This window comes from Aethalodelphis obliquidens, unplaced genomic scaffold (assembly GCF_003676395.1).
Source record: "Aethalodelphis obliquidens isolate GAN/ISIS:26980383/991018 unplaced genomic scaffold, ASM367639v1 scaffold23, whole genome shotgun sequence".
Taxonomy (NCBI): Eukaryota; Metazoa; Chordata; class Mammalia; order Artiodactyla; family Delphinidae; genus Aethalodelphis; species Aethalodelphis obliquidens.
In genome coordinates, this window is record NW_020837967.1 from 18,778,835 (window position 1) to 18,795,030 (window position 16,196).

Here is a 16,196-nt window from a genome sequence, read left to right on the forward strand (position 1 = left end):
TAAGGAGCTGGCGAGCCGCAACTAAAGGAGCCCCGGAGCCGCAAATAAGGAGCCTGCCTACTGCTGCAGCTAAGACCCGGTGCAACCAAAAAAAAAAAAGATGTACCATCTTCTCCCTGTGGGAATGTAAAGCTGGGTATAAGGCAACTGGTAGAGGCAGCTTTGGACATAAAAAAATCTTCTCTAAGTCACCCAGGAAAGATGAAGCTGGGCAGGAAGGGGAAGTAGGTGGCCAGAGACGGCAGCAAAAGAAGGTCAAGGAAGGAGGGGCCGGGGTGGGGCATATTTTGCAACCCCTGGGATATAGGCCTAAGATGACTTTCTTTTGGAGCTCATTACAAGCCATGTATTTTTTTTAATTTAGTTAATTAATTATTTGTTTTTGGCTGTGTTGGGTCTTCGTTTCTGTGCGAGGGCTTTCTCTAGTTGCGGCGAGCGGGGGCCACTCTCCATCGCGGTGCGCAGGCCTCTCACTCTCGCGGCCTCTCTTGTTGCGGAGCACAAGCTCCAGACGCGCAGGCTCAGTAGTTGTGGCTCACGGGCCTAGTTGCTCCGCGGCATGTGGGACCTTCCCAGACCAGGGCTCGAACCCGTGTCCCCTGCATTGGCTGGCAGATTCTCAACCACTGCACCACCAGGGAAGCCCAAGCCACGTATTTTTTAAAGGAATTTGGACGTACTTCGGGGGAAAAGTGTTAAAGCTACCATTTATGGAGCACTTAGTATGCACCAGGCCCTCTGGCGAGCATGCTGCCTACACTTAGTCCTGATCACAAAGCTAAGAGGTTCGGATGTTATGAATACATCTTACCCAGGAGAAAACAGAGGCTTTGAGTTTAGAAATTAGAGACCCACCACACTCCAAGGTCCATGAGCCTCACTGCTCTATTAAGACGCTCGGGAAACGAACTAGCTGGATGGCAGGAAGGGCTCCATCCACAAAACAGTCCCTCTGCGTGGCATCCAGGAAGCTGTTGTGACCTGCGCTGGGCGCTGTTTGAAGTAGTCAGCACCTTAACCCCCTACTTATCTTAATACACATGGTGGAAACAATGAAACCTTTGGACCAAGCTATGTTTATGGAGTCCAACTTACTTGTACTGTTTCAAACTAAAAGAAGACGGCTCAGACGTGTCCTATAAATTCAAAACGTGGTTCATGTGAGTCCTGTTGGTTCTACAAAAGCCAAATATTTTAACTTGGAAAAAGGAGAAGAAGAATTTTTTTGTGTTCATGGTTCTGTGAAACATAAAGCAAAAGTCTTCGAAGGCTGACAGTACACACGGGAAAAACATAACAAGATTGTAGATCAAGGGCTGCTTCCATTTTCCCAGAGTAGCATAACCAAAATCTTGCCTTCATTCAATATGACAGAAAATGTTCATAATTTACTGTCTGGAAAGAGACAATCCTTTTCAATATAATCTGAAATCTTGACCCTCTGCTCTACTGTACAGAAAACTCAAAAAGAATGCTAGTACAGAAGTACACATCCCCCCTCCTGACTGAGATGTTAATTCACATATTTACACCGTGGGTCAGTTAAGGATGAACAAGATTATGGACTGGCGGTATTATATTTCTTCAGTCATTTAAAGTTTTAAAAATATTCCAACTTAAATACACATGCTGTCATACAGTTTCATCTTCAATGTAAATAATGTTAATGATGATGAAAACGGATCACATTCACAGCACCTTTCTCTTCCAAGAATCTCAAGAAACTCTGATGACTTTGGGCCCAAAGGCACCTGGAGGTTGGCAGTGGTCGCCTTCCCTGCGTGAGGCCAAGGGAAAATCTCCAGGGGTGAGGCAACCGCAACTTCAATCAGAGGCTTCCAAACTTTTTTGATTGTGACTCACAGCAAGAAAACCAAAGTTTCACAAATGTATCCTTCCTGCACGCAAGACACTCTGATATTTTCTATCTCTCTTCTTCTTCTTGTTCCTGTTGGTGACAATCTGCTAAATTGACTTGACCACGCACTTACAGGTCACGGCCACTGCCTTAAATGCCAAGTTTCCCCGGGGCCTTTCCACACACTTCCTGGATCCCCCAGCCTCTCTCTGGTTCCAGCGACCATCTGTCTGCGGGAGCCCTGATCCCACTTCGGGGCTCCAGGCCACATATCCAATTGCCCACTGGACGGCTCCACTTGCACATTTCAAGAGCAACCTTAAAATCACATCCAAAAATGTATTTTATTATGACGACCCCCGAGCCTTAATAAATAGCACCAACCCGCTGTCCAAGCCAGAAACCTGGGCCTCATTTCCCATCCCTCCCCTCTCACAGCCAATTAATCACCGAGTCCTGCTTATTATAACTTCTAGATTGCTCTTCAGTCCTTCCACTCGCCTCCCATTACCACCTGATGGGGCTACGGCCAAAAGCCCTCAGCACTGCTCCCCGCCCAGACACGTCCATCCTGAAGCCAGGGTGATCTTTCAGAAATGCAAACCGCATCACGTCGTGGCCTGCCTCGGTGGGATGCCGGCCACCTGGGGATGGGGGCCAGCGCTCGCGCTGGGGGCCCGTCCAGCCTTGGCTACTGCCACGTCTCGCCTCGTTCTAGATGGCGGCTCTGGGGTCTTGACACACAGTAGAATCACCTGGACAACTGTGACAGAATACCAGCGCCCAGGCCTCGCTTCAGGACAATTAAATCCGAATCCCGTTAGCGACTGTCCTGGACGGCCAGAGGGCTCCCTGCGTCAGCTCTAAGGAAGGTCTTCGGCTCTGGGGGCCCTGTCATTTCCTGGCCGACTCACAGCCTCGGCCCCATCCCCATACTTACTCTTCAGGTCTTTCTCTGCTTAAATGTCCTCTTCTCAAGGGTCACATCCCTTAACTCCCCAGGTGAGGTCCCCTGGTTCTGTGTTCCTGTCACACCCTAGTGGGCTGTCAAATCTCCTAGCCTGGCACCAGGGGCTGCTCAATAAAGACCTACCAATGGATACAGGAATGGGTTAATTCTAGTATCAGCTATGCTGGGACGCTACTGTTGAGGAAAGCTGCGGAAAAAGAAACCCCAAAACACTACTGATGTACAAGGCGTCAACCAACATCTGTGACGGAAGTTCTCCCTGTTTCCGTGGGGCGTGGGGTTTGCAAGATGAGGCCACTTGGTGCCTAGAGTCAATCGTGTCTTTTAGGCAAGCTCTCCCAAGGGAACGCGTCTCATCCTCAGCGCCTTCCTAGTTTATCGAAGACGACAGACAGGGCACCGTTTCCCCCATTTCACAAAGGATAAGACTGAGTTACCCAAAATGACCAAAGGGAACCAGAGGAAGGTGGATTAGGTCTGGGCCCCTCACGGCTGCACTGCTCCGGCTATCAGGGCGGAGTTAAACAGCTCACAGGGCTCTCTGGAGCCCCCATTCCCACAGCAAGCGCTGTTCCACCGTATTTCACACGATGCTTATTAAGGTGCCCATTAAAGTCTTGCTGGTAATTGAAAAAATTATATACGTGTGAGGAGGGTGAGTTAATGTTCACAGAAGAACCTTTACTTTTGCACCTCCTGACTTCTTCCTTTCAAGATGTGCCTTAGGGCTTCCCTGGTGGCGCAGTGGTTGAGAGTCCGCCTGCCGATGCAGGGGACACGGGTTCATGCCCCGGTCCGGGAAGATCCCACATGCCGCGGAGCGGCTGGGCCCGTGAGCCATGGCCGCTGAGCCCGCGCGTCCGGAGCCTGTGCTCCGCAACGGGAGAGGCCACAACAGTGAGAGGCCCGCGTACCGCAAAAAAAAAAAAAAGATGTGCCTTAACCTTGCGTTTCTGTGGGGTTCTTTATACTTTATGTGTGGGTGTCAAGTCACGTTTGAGATATAATTCCTTTAGCCATACAAGCAACTTCATAGGCTATTATGTTGCATCAACTTTTTCTATAAAAATAGATTGTTCAGGATATTATTCCTGGAACAGAAAAAAATTCTTGGAATTACGGAGTAACTTACATACCACTGTTCCAAGAACACATTACTTATTTTATCATGACAAAGTCAAGTTATTAATCTTCTGCCTTCCATTTCGACAATGAGAAATTCTGTGAGATGCACAGCAGACACCTGCATTACATTTCAGTTCAACTTTATATCATCCATAAACATCTCTGTTTTGGACACCTCGTCCAAACAAATGCTCACAGAATACTCTATGTAGCATTCCATTTTTTGAAACTATAAAAGTCCCTTGCTGTTAATTACAGAGACAAACGTCTCATCACACATTTGGTTACCAGATAGCATAATCAGTTTTCTCCATTAACCTTTCAGATATAAAATTTGATTTCCAAGTTAAAAAAAAAAAAAAAAACATTGTAAAACCCTTGGAATTCAAATAACACAGTGTATATCTGTACACGCTCGGAAAAAAATACAACACCAAGAAAACCATTTAATGGATTCTTATTTACAAGGATACTGATTGTCTGGAATCTCGAAAGAAAATCTGTCTAAACTTCTTAATGGTTTTAAAATATATGATCAAATATGCCGGCAATAAGCTGTCCTTTGTGCGGAAAGGAGGCACAGTAACCTGACCTTGAATGGAATGTGCCCTTTGATCTCTCTCTTCTCGGGATGGTGATGCAGCTGAACTGGTCCGTCACAGCCTCTGTCATTTGTTATCCCCCTTCATACGGGCATCTGAGAGAGAACGGCGAGGGAAGGGCATCCAGTCGATGGCAATGCAATAGTTTTTCTCCACTCAGAGCTGAAGGACCCAACACCCCTGGCCTGCTAAGGACCGCGCTCTGGCCCGCGTGTGCTGGGGGCAGTCCCGATCATCACAATGACTGGGTGAGATGCTCCCGACCCGCCAGCATTCAGAGGGTGAGACCTAGACCTCCTTCCACGCACAGGACAGTCCTGCCCAAGAAAACCGTCTCGGCTCAACACACTGTCCCACTCGGATCAGCTAATAACTGGCGGCAAACTACGTTTTAACATGTCTTAACAGGGTCCTCATTCATTTATCCAAAATTAGCGATCGAGAGTCTACTTGGTGCCAGGTATCGTGCACTGGGAACACAGGAAGCTTGAAGTCTCGCCCTGCAGGAATTCAAGCTGAGACTCAAGGGGTCAACAGAGGATCTCATGGGCAAGGCAGTTAGTAGAGGTGGTTGTAGGCTGGGAGCAGCAGAGCAGATGCCAAGCCCACGGCATTGCAATATCCCAGGGGCACCTTCACACCGTGCAGCTTAAGCCTGCGAGGCCCTGGGGGCGGGGGCTGGGATACACACAAGGGCGTCCTATTCCCAAGTTAAACTTTAAAAGGGGGGCCTGGGGACTTCCCTGGCGGTCCAGTGGTTAAGACTCCTCACTTCCACTGCAGGGGGCGCAGGTTCGATCCCTGGTCCAGGAACTAAGATCCCACAAGTCGTGTGGCTCGGCCAAAAATAAAGAAAGAAAAGGGGGCCTGCTGTTAACCTAGTAAGAAAGGGGGAAAAAATGTGTAATGAAAAGTAACTGTTCCATTGTCAGTGTTGGTGTATGTTACTCCTGCCATGTGAGGTCCAGGTAGCTACTAAGGAGGATGTGTAGATTTTCACCTCGTGCAGCCAGGATGGGAGCTGGGAGGTAAAAGAGGTGAATGATAAAGCTTCAAGATGGCTGATCTCGCTACTTTATTTTTAATCTGAAATCGGGCTCCTGGCACACTCGCCAAGCATCCTTGGATGTTTGTGATGTGACCAGTGTGGTGCTGGGCGTTGGGGACACAGAGATGACCGTGAGGGAGTTTCCAACCCGGGAGGGCGAGACAGAAGTAAACTGGCAGTGCCTTTGCTTTGGTAGAGATGCTGTGGAAGGAGAGGGGAGGGGGAAATCAGAGAAGACTGCCTGGAGGAAGTCAACTTGGAGCCTTTAGGGATAAGACAGCCAAGCAAAGCGAAGGGAGCACGGTGCAGGTGCGGGGTTGCCAGCAGAGGAGGTGGTCCATGCAGCCACCAAGGCGAAGAGGTAAAGAGGGGAAGTGAGGCCGCTGCAGGAGTGGGAAGTGGTTTGGTGGGAAGGGCAGTGTCAGGACTAAGCTTGAGGCAGGCAGGTGGCAGCTCGTGCAGGGTCTTATCTGTCATCTGGGTCCTAATCTGAAAGCCACAGACAACCGGAGGTTCAGGCAAGGGGGCGACTCTCCAGGGGCCCTCCATGCGCCCCCTGCCTCAGTCACCAGAGGTCCCGGCGTGCATCCTGCTACTGCACTAACATTCCTTCCCAGGTAGTGTTCTCTCCAAGAATCTGTTACTTTCAAGAATAACAGACTTGTTGCATAAACGTCCTAGATCTATTTTCAACTTTGAGATGCAAAACCCACTGTTCCGGAGTCTTTCTTTCACCTTATGGATGGCCGGGCTCTTTTCCTCCAAAAGGAAACATCCATATTCCCATGGGAACCAGGGAAGCTAAACTGTTAAGACACCTTCTTAGATTCTGTCCCTCATGAAGATTTCTCTGTTTCAGCGATGCGGTCATGATCGTTACTGGAAAAGCCAACTCTCACAAGCCATCACACGTTTCACTTATACGGCGGTTGCTGACCCACACCGAGCTCTTATGAGAAACGGAAAGACAGGTGCGTGCAGTTGTGCGATGGGGTTGGGGCAGGGTTCCCAAACGGGCCATTCACCAAGGTCTGCTGCTACTTAATGCATGGATTTTCTTAAATCCAGGTAGGAAAACGTACTGCAGGTGGAGAACCAGACAATCAGTTCTAAACATGGGCTTACAAACAGGACAGGACAGTCCTCAGCCCCTTTATAAAGGTGTCCCAAAATCACAGCGGAGTTCGGAGCCAGCAGAACATATGTTATTTTTCAGTTTGGGTTTGCAACATGCCGCTGCTTTCATATGCGAGCTCCTCTCCTTTTTGGTCTTTTCTAGATTTGAAAAAAATATTATATTTCGAGTTGTCTCTTACCCATCAACAACAGAAATCCCCAATTTCTACGCTAGCTTAGTACATGACCAAAGCTTCTTCAGTTAAATGAGGCATATCTCTGGTTCGCTAACTGTCTCTAAAATCTCAAGACGGTAGTATATTTTATTTATTTATTTATTTATTTATTTATTTTTGGCTGCGTTGGGTCTTTTTTGCTGTGCACGGGCTTTCTCTAGTTGCGTCGAGCAGGGGCTACTCTTTGCTGTGGTGCACGGGCTTCTCATTGCCGTGGCTTCTCTTGTTGCGGAGCACCAGCTCTAGGTGTGCGGGCTTCAGTAGTTGAGGCACGGGGGCTCAGTAGTTGTGGCTCGCAGGCTCTAGAGCGCAGGCTCAGTAGTTGTGGCGCATGGGCTTAGTTGCTCCTCGTCATGTGGGATCTTCCCGGACCAGGGATTGAACCCCTGTCCCCTGCATTGGCAGGCGGATTCTTAACCACTCCGCCACCAGGGAAGCCCACGGTAGAATATTTTAAAGCAAATCTTCAGAGTCCTATGCAACCGTATCCAGTATACTCATGCAATGAGATAACGCAGACTTGAGTACCGATAATTTGGGTACCTACTGTGATCAAACAAAATGCTGTGCTAAGTGGTCTAAAGGATTCAAGACAGAATCCAGGTCCCACTTGCTCTGTGATCCTCCAATGTACATGAGGAGAGATGGGGCAAAAACGACCACAATTCAACGTGGGAAGTGTTTGGGGTGACCTGGAGCACAGCAAAGGCACGTACAAAAATGAGGAACTACTAGGCAGTCCATGGTAAGTGCTGTGGGAGAGCGGTGTTCCTGTTTAGTGCTGAGGTGTCCAAGAAGAAAGCATAACCTCTAAGTCAGAGGAGAAGGGAGAAGGGGGTAAAAATAAGAATACAGCATTTTCTAGTTTGAAAAAGTGTTTCACCGTATAGGACATCCTGTGTGCTGTCAGGGCATCCGATGAGGGGCTCAGGACCACCACCAGTATTGCATTATGGAAGATAAAGGAAACCCTCCAGAGTCTTGTCCGAGGTGTGCTGAACTGTTAACCTGAGATTCAAGCTGGGGTTTTCCGACCTTGGTGGATGTTAAACAAACCTTAGTTCCTCTCTTCCTAAATGGGTCCCGGGCTTCCCCGTGCCCAAGCCTCTGGCCGCCCCCTTTCCTTCTACCTGTGGTGGGGCCCCCTTTCTCACCTGGAAGTCCTACTTTGCTGGGGGTGGGCAATTGGATTCCAGGGAGGTAAGTTACATCAAAGTCGAAGATGGTGATGCAGTTTAGGGGCAGACTGTGGATACTCAAGACTCAGTTAAGGGATTTCACCTTGACCCTAGAATCCACGAGAAGGCACTTAAGTCTCTGAGCAGGGGAGAGAATAATGAATTACATACTAAGATCAGCTCGTGTGGGCAGAAGGGGACGGGGAGGACAGGCCGCTCTGGCTTAAGGAAAAGAGGACAGAACTAGATGTCAAAGCACCCGATTTAAAGCGGGGCCAGCTACTAATTCCTGTGTGACCTCAGGCAGGTCACTGTCATCTCTGAGCTCAGCTTCCCATTTGTCTAAGGGACATAACACCTACCTCATGGTGTGGTTATGATATGAACTCAGTGATTAATGGAAGTATGAGACAGGCCTAGCAGCAAATGCTCCAGAACTTCAGGCAATAAAGTAAGTGCTCTCCAAGGACAACTAAGTCTGCACCCACAGCTGCAGAAGCACAGGTACTTATGTGCACTTACACTGAAAGAAGCCATCAGTGTTTAGGTCTCCTCAAGAGGCTCTCAAATCGGACTTTGCTTGCTCTTGTTTTTGAAGCCATTTTTGGACCCACGGTAGAACCAGGTACACTTTCAGCGCCGCAGGAATTCTCGGAAACCGTCTGGACGAGAGGCTGTTACACAGTGGTGAGGGCACCCTGACAGTTCTGCAGAGGCTGGCAGAGGAGGGCAGGACATGGGACAAGGTGCTCTGGGCTTCTTCCGCCTGCTCCTGGCTGCCCCACTCCCCTTCCACTTCTGTACATATTGGGGTCCCAGCCAGGAGTTCATTTGCACGAGCCTTTCCCGTGCTTAAGGGCATGGTTTTGGAGACAGACAGACCCTGGTTTGTATCCTGGTTCTGTCACTGAGTTGCTTTGTGAAATCCTCAAATTCCTCGTCTGTGAAGTGGAAATAATCATATCTTTTATGGGACAAATAATGGGGTAACAAAGTTCTTAGCATGGGGACTCCCGGGGAGGTCCAGTAGTTAGGACTCGGTGCTTTCACTGCCGCCGTGGTCCCAGGTTCAATCCCTGACCAGGGAACGAAGATCCCGCGAGCCGTGCAGTGCGGCCAAAAAAACCAAAGCTCTTAGCATGGTACCCGACACACAGCAAACTCGATGAATGACACCTACTCTTGTTGGCTGCATTTCCAACCCAAAGAGAATTTCGAGACTCTGGGGACCCTGGCAGAGGCCGCTGTCATCAAGAAAGCCATTGAAAAGAGATTCAAAGTATCAGAGGCCTACACCCTGCTCGCTTGGCTTGGCGGCCGTACCCTGAGCTTCAGCTTCTGAAAGTTGTGGCACAGACTTTATATTAAAAAGAACAACTAGCTAGACCAGGGCCCGACGCGTATCTGGAGGGCAAGAAATATCTGAATGAATAAATGGACCAGACAGCTGAAACACAGACATGTTTCCTATTTATCTATTACAATAGTAAATCTAGAACAAAATCCAAATATAAAAGATTTGATGGAATGTTTGTATTATAGTTATGAAGAGTAAGTTCATTGTCGCATTAAAATACTTCCTAAAAGTGCCCTGCTGCCGGCTGAGGCCTCTCCGATGATCCCTGGGATTTGCCTGGCTCAACCAGGCGGAGGCAAAAGATCTTTGGATAGGAGACCTGGGTTTACTCCAGGTTCTGCTCCTTAGGAGCAAGTCACTTGAGCTTCAGTTTCTTCCTCTGGGGAATGGGAATAACAACACCGCCCAGGCTACCGCACGGGTCCACCGTAAAGTCGTGGGACGACAGATGCGCCGGCGCTGTCCAAACGACAAAGTGCACCTGGCCCTTAAGGTCCGATGACAGCGATGCTCGGCTCTCTACCGAGACTCACATCACCCCTCCCACCTGGAATCTTCTCCAACTCCCCTCTGCCTACCCAAATCCTCCCCTGGTTCGAGATCTCCCCCTTCCAGAGCTTTCCACCCGACCCTGACTGTGACCCTTCCCTCCCAGCTCTGCTTTTGCTCATCGCCCTGAAGGTTCACGTCTGCGATTTATCATGCACACACGCTGTGCGTGCGGTGGGGTGTTTCCAGCTCAGGGGGACCTGCGTGGGGTCCCGGCTGTGGCGCTTGTCCCTTGGGAGACCCGTGGCAGCCCACCTGACACCTCTCAGTCTCATCTACAAAACAGGGATGGCGATAACGCTCACAGATTTGCTCTGAGGAGTAAATGAGATCCTTCACGTCAAGTACTGGACTCAGTGCCGGGCACAGAGCAAGCACTCAGACAACCGCAGCTGTTACGGGTGACCGAAATTCGCTCCTTCGCTGTGTCCTGAATTTGTCCTATCACCCCAACTGGATTTTAATCCTTGAGAGCAGGGTCCCTGTCCTATCCACTTCTTTGGTTTCCCCTGACCCCACTGCCACTCTAGAAAAGTGCTGAGTTCGTCATGTATTCTCAAAAAAACACCTGTTGAATTGATCAAAACGAATTAAGTTGTTTTCCTCCAAAATAGTGACCCCATCTTTATAGTGGCCCATCACGGCCAACCTGACAAAGCCAATGTCCGCAGGGTAAAGTAACCTCTTCGGATCCCGTTATCAAGTTAAAAATGTGTGAGGAACACCCAAAGCGCTCAGGCAAGCCATTCACACCATGGAGCCATCCTGCCTCGCTGGATGTGCTGCCTGAATCACCAGCCTGAAAATATTCTAGGAAACGGATTTGAGGTGGGAACCTCTGCCAGATTCTGGAGCGTTCCCTTCCCCTGAGACATGAACTGTAATCTTATAGGCGCAGATAGTACCCAAGATGACACATATGTACGTGTGAACACAGAAAATCCCATACAGCATCCCGAGGGCCACGTGTGAGGAATGCGTCATAGGTGAAACAGTTCTGCTATTTTGCTAACAGACTCCCTTGGATGTCACGGACCTCACGCAGAATTCTACGCCATAATGAGTAATATTATGGGTAGACTCAAGCCATTTACGAAACAAACATGATTCACATTTGTGAATAAGAACTATTAGCTAAATAAAAGTCCACTTTATTACACTGTCAACAACAGAATTCTGATTCTCATATGCTATCAGTAACTATTCTCAATTACTCTAGATATCAGGTTTGTGTCATCGTTTGCTCTTCCACTTTTTTTCTTTTCCAAACTGACCTGAAGATCGCAAAAGAGAAATGTTCTTTGGGAACCATATCACACTTTTCCCAGAATGAGCAGAAGACTGAGAATAACCCAGGCATTTTATGCTGGTCCATCTTTTGTCTCTTGATGTCAAAGGCCTCCCTGACCAACAACTGAGAAACTTATCCCAAGCCTGGCCTTTCACTGATGTTCTCTTATCTTCCTGGACTCGAGCTAGGAAAAACGAAGCCAGCCCTGCCCCGTGGAGAGTTTACCTTTTACCGAATTCCGAGCGCTAGCATCTTCCCGCTCTGCATCCTTCACTCTCTCGTACCCAGAATCCACCTACTGTATAGCGCCCTCACCATTTTTCAAGTAGGGAGCAGAAAGGGGGGAAAAGCCTGCTTTGTTGGGGATGAACGAAACCAAGGATGTGATGTTCTTTTTTATATGATAAATGCACGTTTTTCTACTAATAGGCAAGTTCTTCATTTCAAATGGTTAGATCGGGTGGTGCTTTGATATATAGAATTTCCAACCGATCGAGTTTAGGGAACTGAAAATACAGGATTCTGAGTAAGCTGGAGGAACTGAAGAGAGTACAATGCAGGAATATCCTCCTGCTGGGTCTTAGCGTTTCGCTTGACTGTGAACGTTTTGGGTTCTAGACCTCTGAACAGTAAACAGGTGCTAAGAACAGTGCTGGCCTCAGTCACGCTCTCTGCCTGGATGGAAAGATTCGCGTGCCTCTGGTGCTCACTTGTGGAAGAAATGCCATTATTTCCCTCCTCTTTTACCTCTACTCATTATCTGTTTGACTCCTTGGTCCTTTGCAACCCACCCTTTCTCTTCCTCAAAGCAAAAGAGTGAGAACGCCCCACTGCCTGGCTTCCTCGTTGTTTTAATTGGCAGTACATTGGGTCTGAGCACACATCCTGCTTCCTTAAGACCTATCAACTCTCCCCAGAGATACGGCCATTCTGGCCCTTGCTTTCAATGGCTCTTGCCAGGACAGTCTCCCGTGTTGCTTCCTCGTGTGCGGCACCTGGCTCTCACCCTGCCCCTGGGGCTCGAGGAGGTATTGGGGACGGGCAAGGTGAAGGCCAAGCGCCACGATGTACCCTCCACTCTAACCTCACGGGTACTTCATTCTTCGTGGCAAAACCCTAAATCGTTTAATTTGGGGCTCATGGTCTGCAAATAACAAACTGCACAGGCAAGGCCCCTCAGGTACAGTATGTGCACCAAAAACCACACTTGGAGAGAGGGGCATCATCTTGGGGGACCTACTTATCCATCACGCAGCTACTCTCGTCGGATGGCCTCCAAGATGCTGCTTGGCTCTGCCTGGCCCTGGGGTGAGCTGGGAAGGAGGGTGGGGAGAGCAAAGTGTGGCTCTTCTCTCTGACCACCGATGCTGGTGTGAAATGAAAACAAAGCCAGACAGATGAGAAGCGGCTCCGTGATCGCTAGTCCTATCAAGAGGTGGTTCGGCGGACAATCACACTTTTCTCTTCCTTCCGCTTTTTGGCTGGAGAGTTAATTTAATTTTGTCGTGGCAGGATTAGCAACCAGGCCACAGAGGTGAAGGGACATTATCGTCAGACAGCATATTAATCCTCTGTCCCACCCAAGGCAGAGGCAGAACCAAACAAATAGCAGCTTCTTGGAAATTGAATTTCTGTTACCCAGATGTCAAAGATGTAATACCCCAATTACACAAACTACTGCCGGTGAAGCATGCCAGTGAATATGCAATGTAAATGGGGCGAACGCAGAGCCACAGAACTGCACGGTCAGCACCTGGCTCTGGGTGTGAGTGATAATTAGCACTGTGTGTAGACACTAATAAACATTTATGTCTGAAATTACAACTTTTAGCAATGTTAATAAGGGATATATTGGCAATCCGTACAATAAAAGGTCTTGAAAAGAATGTCAGACACGAAGCAATGGCAGACATTTCCCATTCTGGCACAATCTTTTTTTTTTTTTTTTCCTTCTCTCTAATTGCAAATGGCCATGCTGTCTTGCTGAGAAATTCATTGACATGAGAACCTACCTAAAAAAATGGGTTGTGTCTCTTTGGCCTTCCCATTAACATCGGTGCTGAATTCTGAGATCTTACAGACCTCATGGTGATAATCTGGGGTAAGAAGACAACGAAAAATTAGAATTCTAATGACCTACAAGATGTGAATCAGCAAGAAAGACTAGCATCTCATTATATATAGTAGGTATAAGCTATACTTTAATTTATAAATATAATTTTCGAGAACTCAGTTAATCACAGAATTTGTAGTCATGGTCATCCCTACAACTTCGCTTACTCTGGAGAAGTACACAGACTTGACATTATTACTATGACTTTAGAAAACGTTTCTGCTTGATCACACAGTTTTCGCAGGAAATTTGGCCCACGGATGCCAATTACATACGAGGCTTCTTTTCTTCCAAATGACAAGTATGTTTACAAGGAATAGAAAGAAGCTTGCCCAATCAGAGGCCAGGGGAAGATGCCAAATTTATCTCTACAACCCATTTTCATGAGGAGATGAATAGTATGCTTTCGAGTTACCTGGTACTCTCAGTTTACCCAGAAAAACCCCAGGCTTTGAGCAGCTTACAGGCAAGCACACATGAAAAATACTGAGTTGTTATTTCAAGTATAGTATAATTTGGATAAGAAAGTGAGTCTTGCGTTCAGCTACTGCACTTTAATATGCAACCGTTTACGTTCTAAAAATGCACCTGCAGAGCAGAGAGAAAAATCAGACCCATAATTTTTTTTAAAAAAAGGAAAAAAACAAACTTGCTATGTCAGTCAAACTTTAAGACACAGTATTTTACAAGCTTCTCTATAGAGGCTACTGTGCTTTGGCAGTTGTCTGTTTCTAAAAAGTAGGATCGCTTAGGTAAGAAACTAGACTAGGTCCCTTGTTAACAGCGATTCCCTTTTTGGGGCCTTAGACCTCCCAGGACAAGGTCTACAAAACTCCTCTCACTTTTAAGATAAAGTAGTAGGTTTCCTGAGGTCATAAATAAGAAAGCAGCCTACATTCCAGAATGAATCAGATAGACCAACAGGCCAGTCAAATATGGAGGGACTTTTAAAGTACAAATGACTGAGCAATCAACACTGCTGGGGGAACAAAATGTACGTAGAGACAAGGAAAAGCCAAATATTTTGAATACGTAAAACTACTTCAGGCTTTTTTCATTAAACAGTATCCGAACTCAACAGGAGGAAACAGCAGTAGATCTCCAAAATGTCTATAATCAAACCATTTTCAGAGTAACCCAAAGCAGGCTTTACTGAATCTGCATCATAGTTAGCTCAGCTTAGCTGGAAATTGCAATCGCCCTCTAATTTTCATCAGCTTACATGGGACTTCTCCAGGTTGGTAACACAATCGCCTTGCTCTCTGCTCTGATGCCCATGCTAGATAAAACAACAGAGGACCAAAGTGGACAGGTTCTCTGGTTTGGTTCTGACTTCAAGCTGATTCAAAGGCAATACTTAAACAGGAGCATTCTAAACTCAATATTGGGACTTGTGACATGATGGGGAGAAAAAAGTCACCTGCCTCTAAGGTAACACGATGCATTTCGATTTTTTTTTTACATCTGCCCTTAAGTTCTCATCGTTTTTCGAAGTCACATCAGGAAAAACAGAGACTCTTAACAAGTCACTGACCACAGGCAGGACTATTCAACTTTCCCCTCGCCCGATGAAATAAATCCAAGCCCAGAGACTGCGGTGTACACCTGTTAAATCGTCAGGGGTCGGCTGGATTTTTTTTTTTTTAATAATACTTACCTGATGGATAAGTGATCTATTCCAAAACACCTTTCCAGGCCAAATAACGTACCCAGAAAAGACGCTGAATGTCAACAATTCTTATTTGGGCTTGGACACCTAATGAGCGTCTTTCTCCATCTTCCAAACGCCACCAGCACCTTTCTTCCTCCTCTTTGGGGGTTGGAAAACACACCGACCCCCAACCCACCACAAGCACTGGTCCGGGTTGGTGTTCGCACCGCCTGATGGAGAGGCGTCCTCCCCCACCCCGCCGCCGAGCCGCAAGAGTGGAATACCAAAGAAGGCTCTCCGCGCCCCAAGTGTCATTGTTTGCTAATTTCCTGATGTGCCCTCCGACTTGTTTACGCGGAATCACATCCTGCCTCCCCCCGGCACAACTTTCCTCGCCGCCCGGCGGCCGCAGCCCCCCCTCGGGAGGGGACCGGGGGGTCCCGGGAGCCCCGGCCCCGCGGGAGTTGGCTGCGCGGCCCGGGCGACGGGCAAGGGGCCGGGGGCTGTTTACGCGGCGCCAAGTCCTCGCTCCGCCGCCCGCACGCCCCCCGCCCGGCCCGGCCCGGCCAGCCGCTTACCTCGGCTCACCAGTTTGAAGCTCTGGGATTTCCTGCTCCGCTTCCTCTCCGAGAACTCCATGGTGCGGCGGGCAGGCGGGCGGGCAGGGCAAGGGCTGCGGCCGGGAGCGGCCAGCCGGCCGGGCGGAGGGACGGAGGGAGCGGCGGCCGAGGCGGCGGCGGCGGCGGCGCTGGCTCTTGTCACCCGGCAGCGGGAGCGCGGGGACCTAGGTCCGTCTCTTGGATCCGCAGGGGGGAGGCACAGGCAAGGGAAAAACCACTCGAGCCCGCCGGGGGCTGCGGCCGGCGGGGCCCGGCGGGAGGCGCTCTCCCGGGAGAAGTTGCCCCCTCCTGGCCGCCGCTCAGCGCGCCCCCCGACCCCGGCTCATCCCCGCTGCCGGGCGAGAAGCCGCCGGAGCCGAACTTTCCGTTGGGGAGCGAGTAGTTGGGGGCGGGGAGGGCGGGCCGGGGCTGCCGGCGCCCTGGGCGCTCGCCGCGGGTCGGCCTGGGCGCAGCTCCGGACGCGGCGGCGGCGGCGGCGGCGG

At 49.1% G+C, this 16,196-nt stretch overlaps 1 protein-coding gene across 4 annotated transcripts in view; it reads right to left on the minus strand.

The window, feature by feature from the left end:
• BEND7 (BEN domain containing 7) overlaps positions 1-16,196 on the minus strand; it is a 75,719-nt gene extending 59,523 nt beyond the window's left edge. For 2 of the 4 annotated variants that reach the window (XM_027121906.1, XM_027121905.1), the window contains exons 1-2: positions 15,673-16,196; positions 13,343-13,426 (exon numbers count right to left, since the gene is read on the minus strand). In XM_027121906.1, the coding sequence (XP_026977707.1) occupies positions 13,343-13,426; positions 15,673-15,733 (145 nt within the window). In that variant the 5' untranslated portion in view covers positions 15,734-16,196. The remainder of the gene's footprint in view (positions 1-13,342; positions 13,427-15,672) is intronic. The other 2 variants (XM_027121909.1, XM_027121907.1) reach the window with 2 other exon arrangements.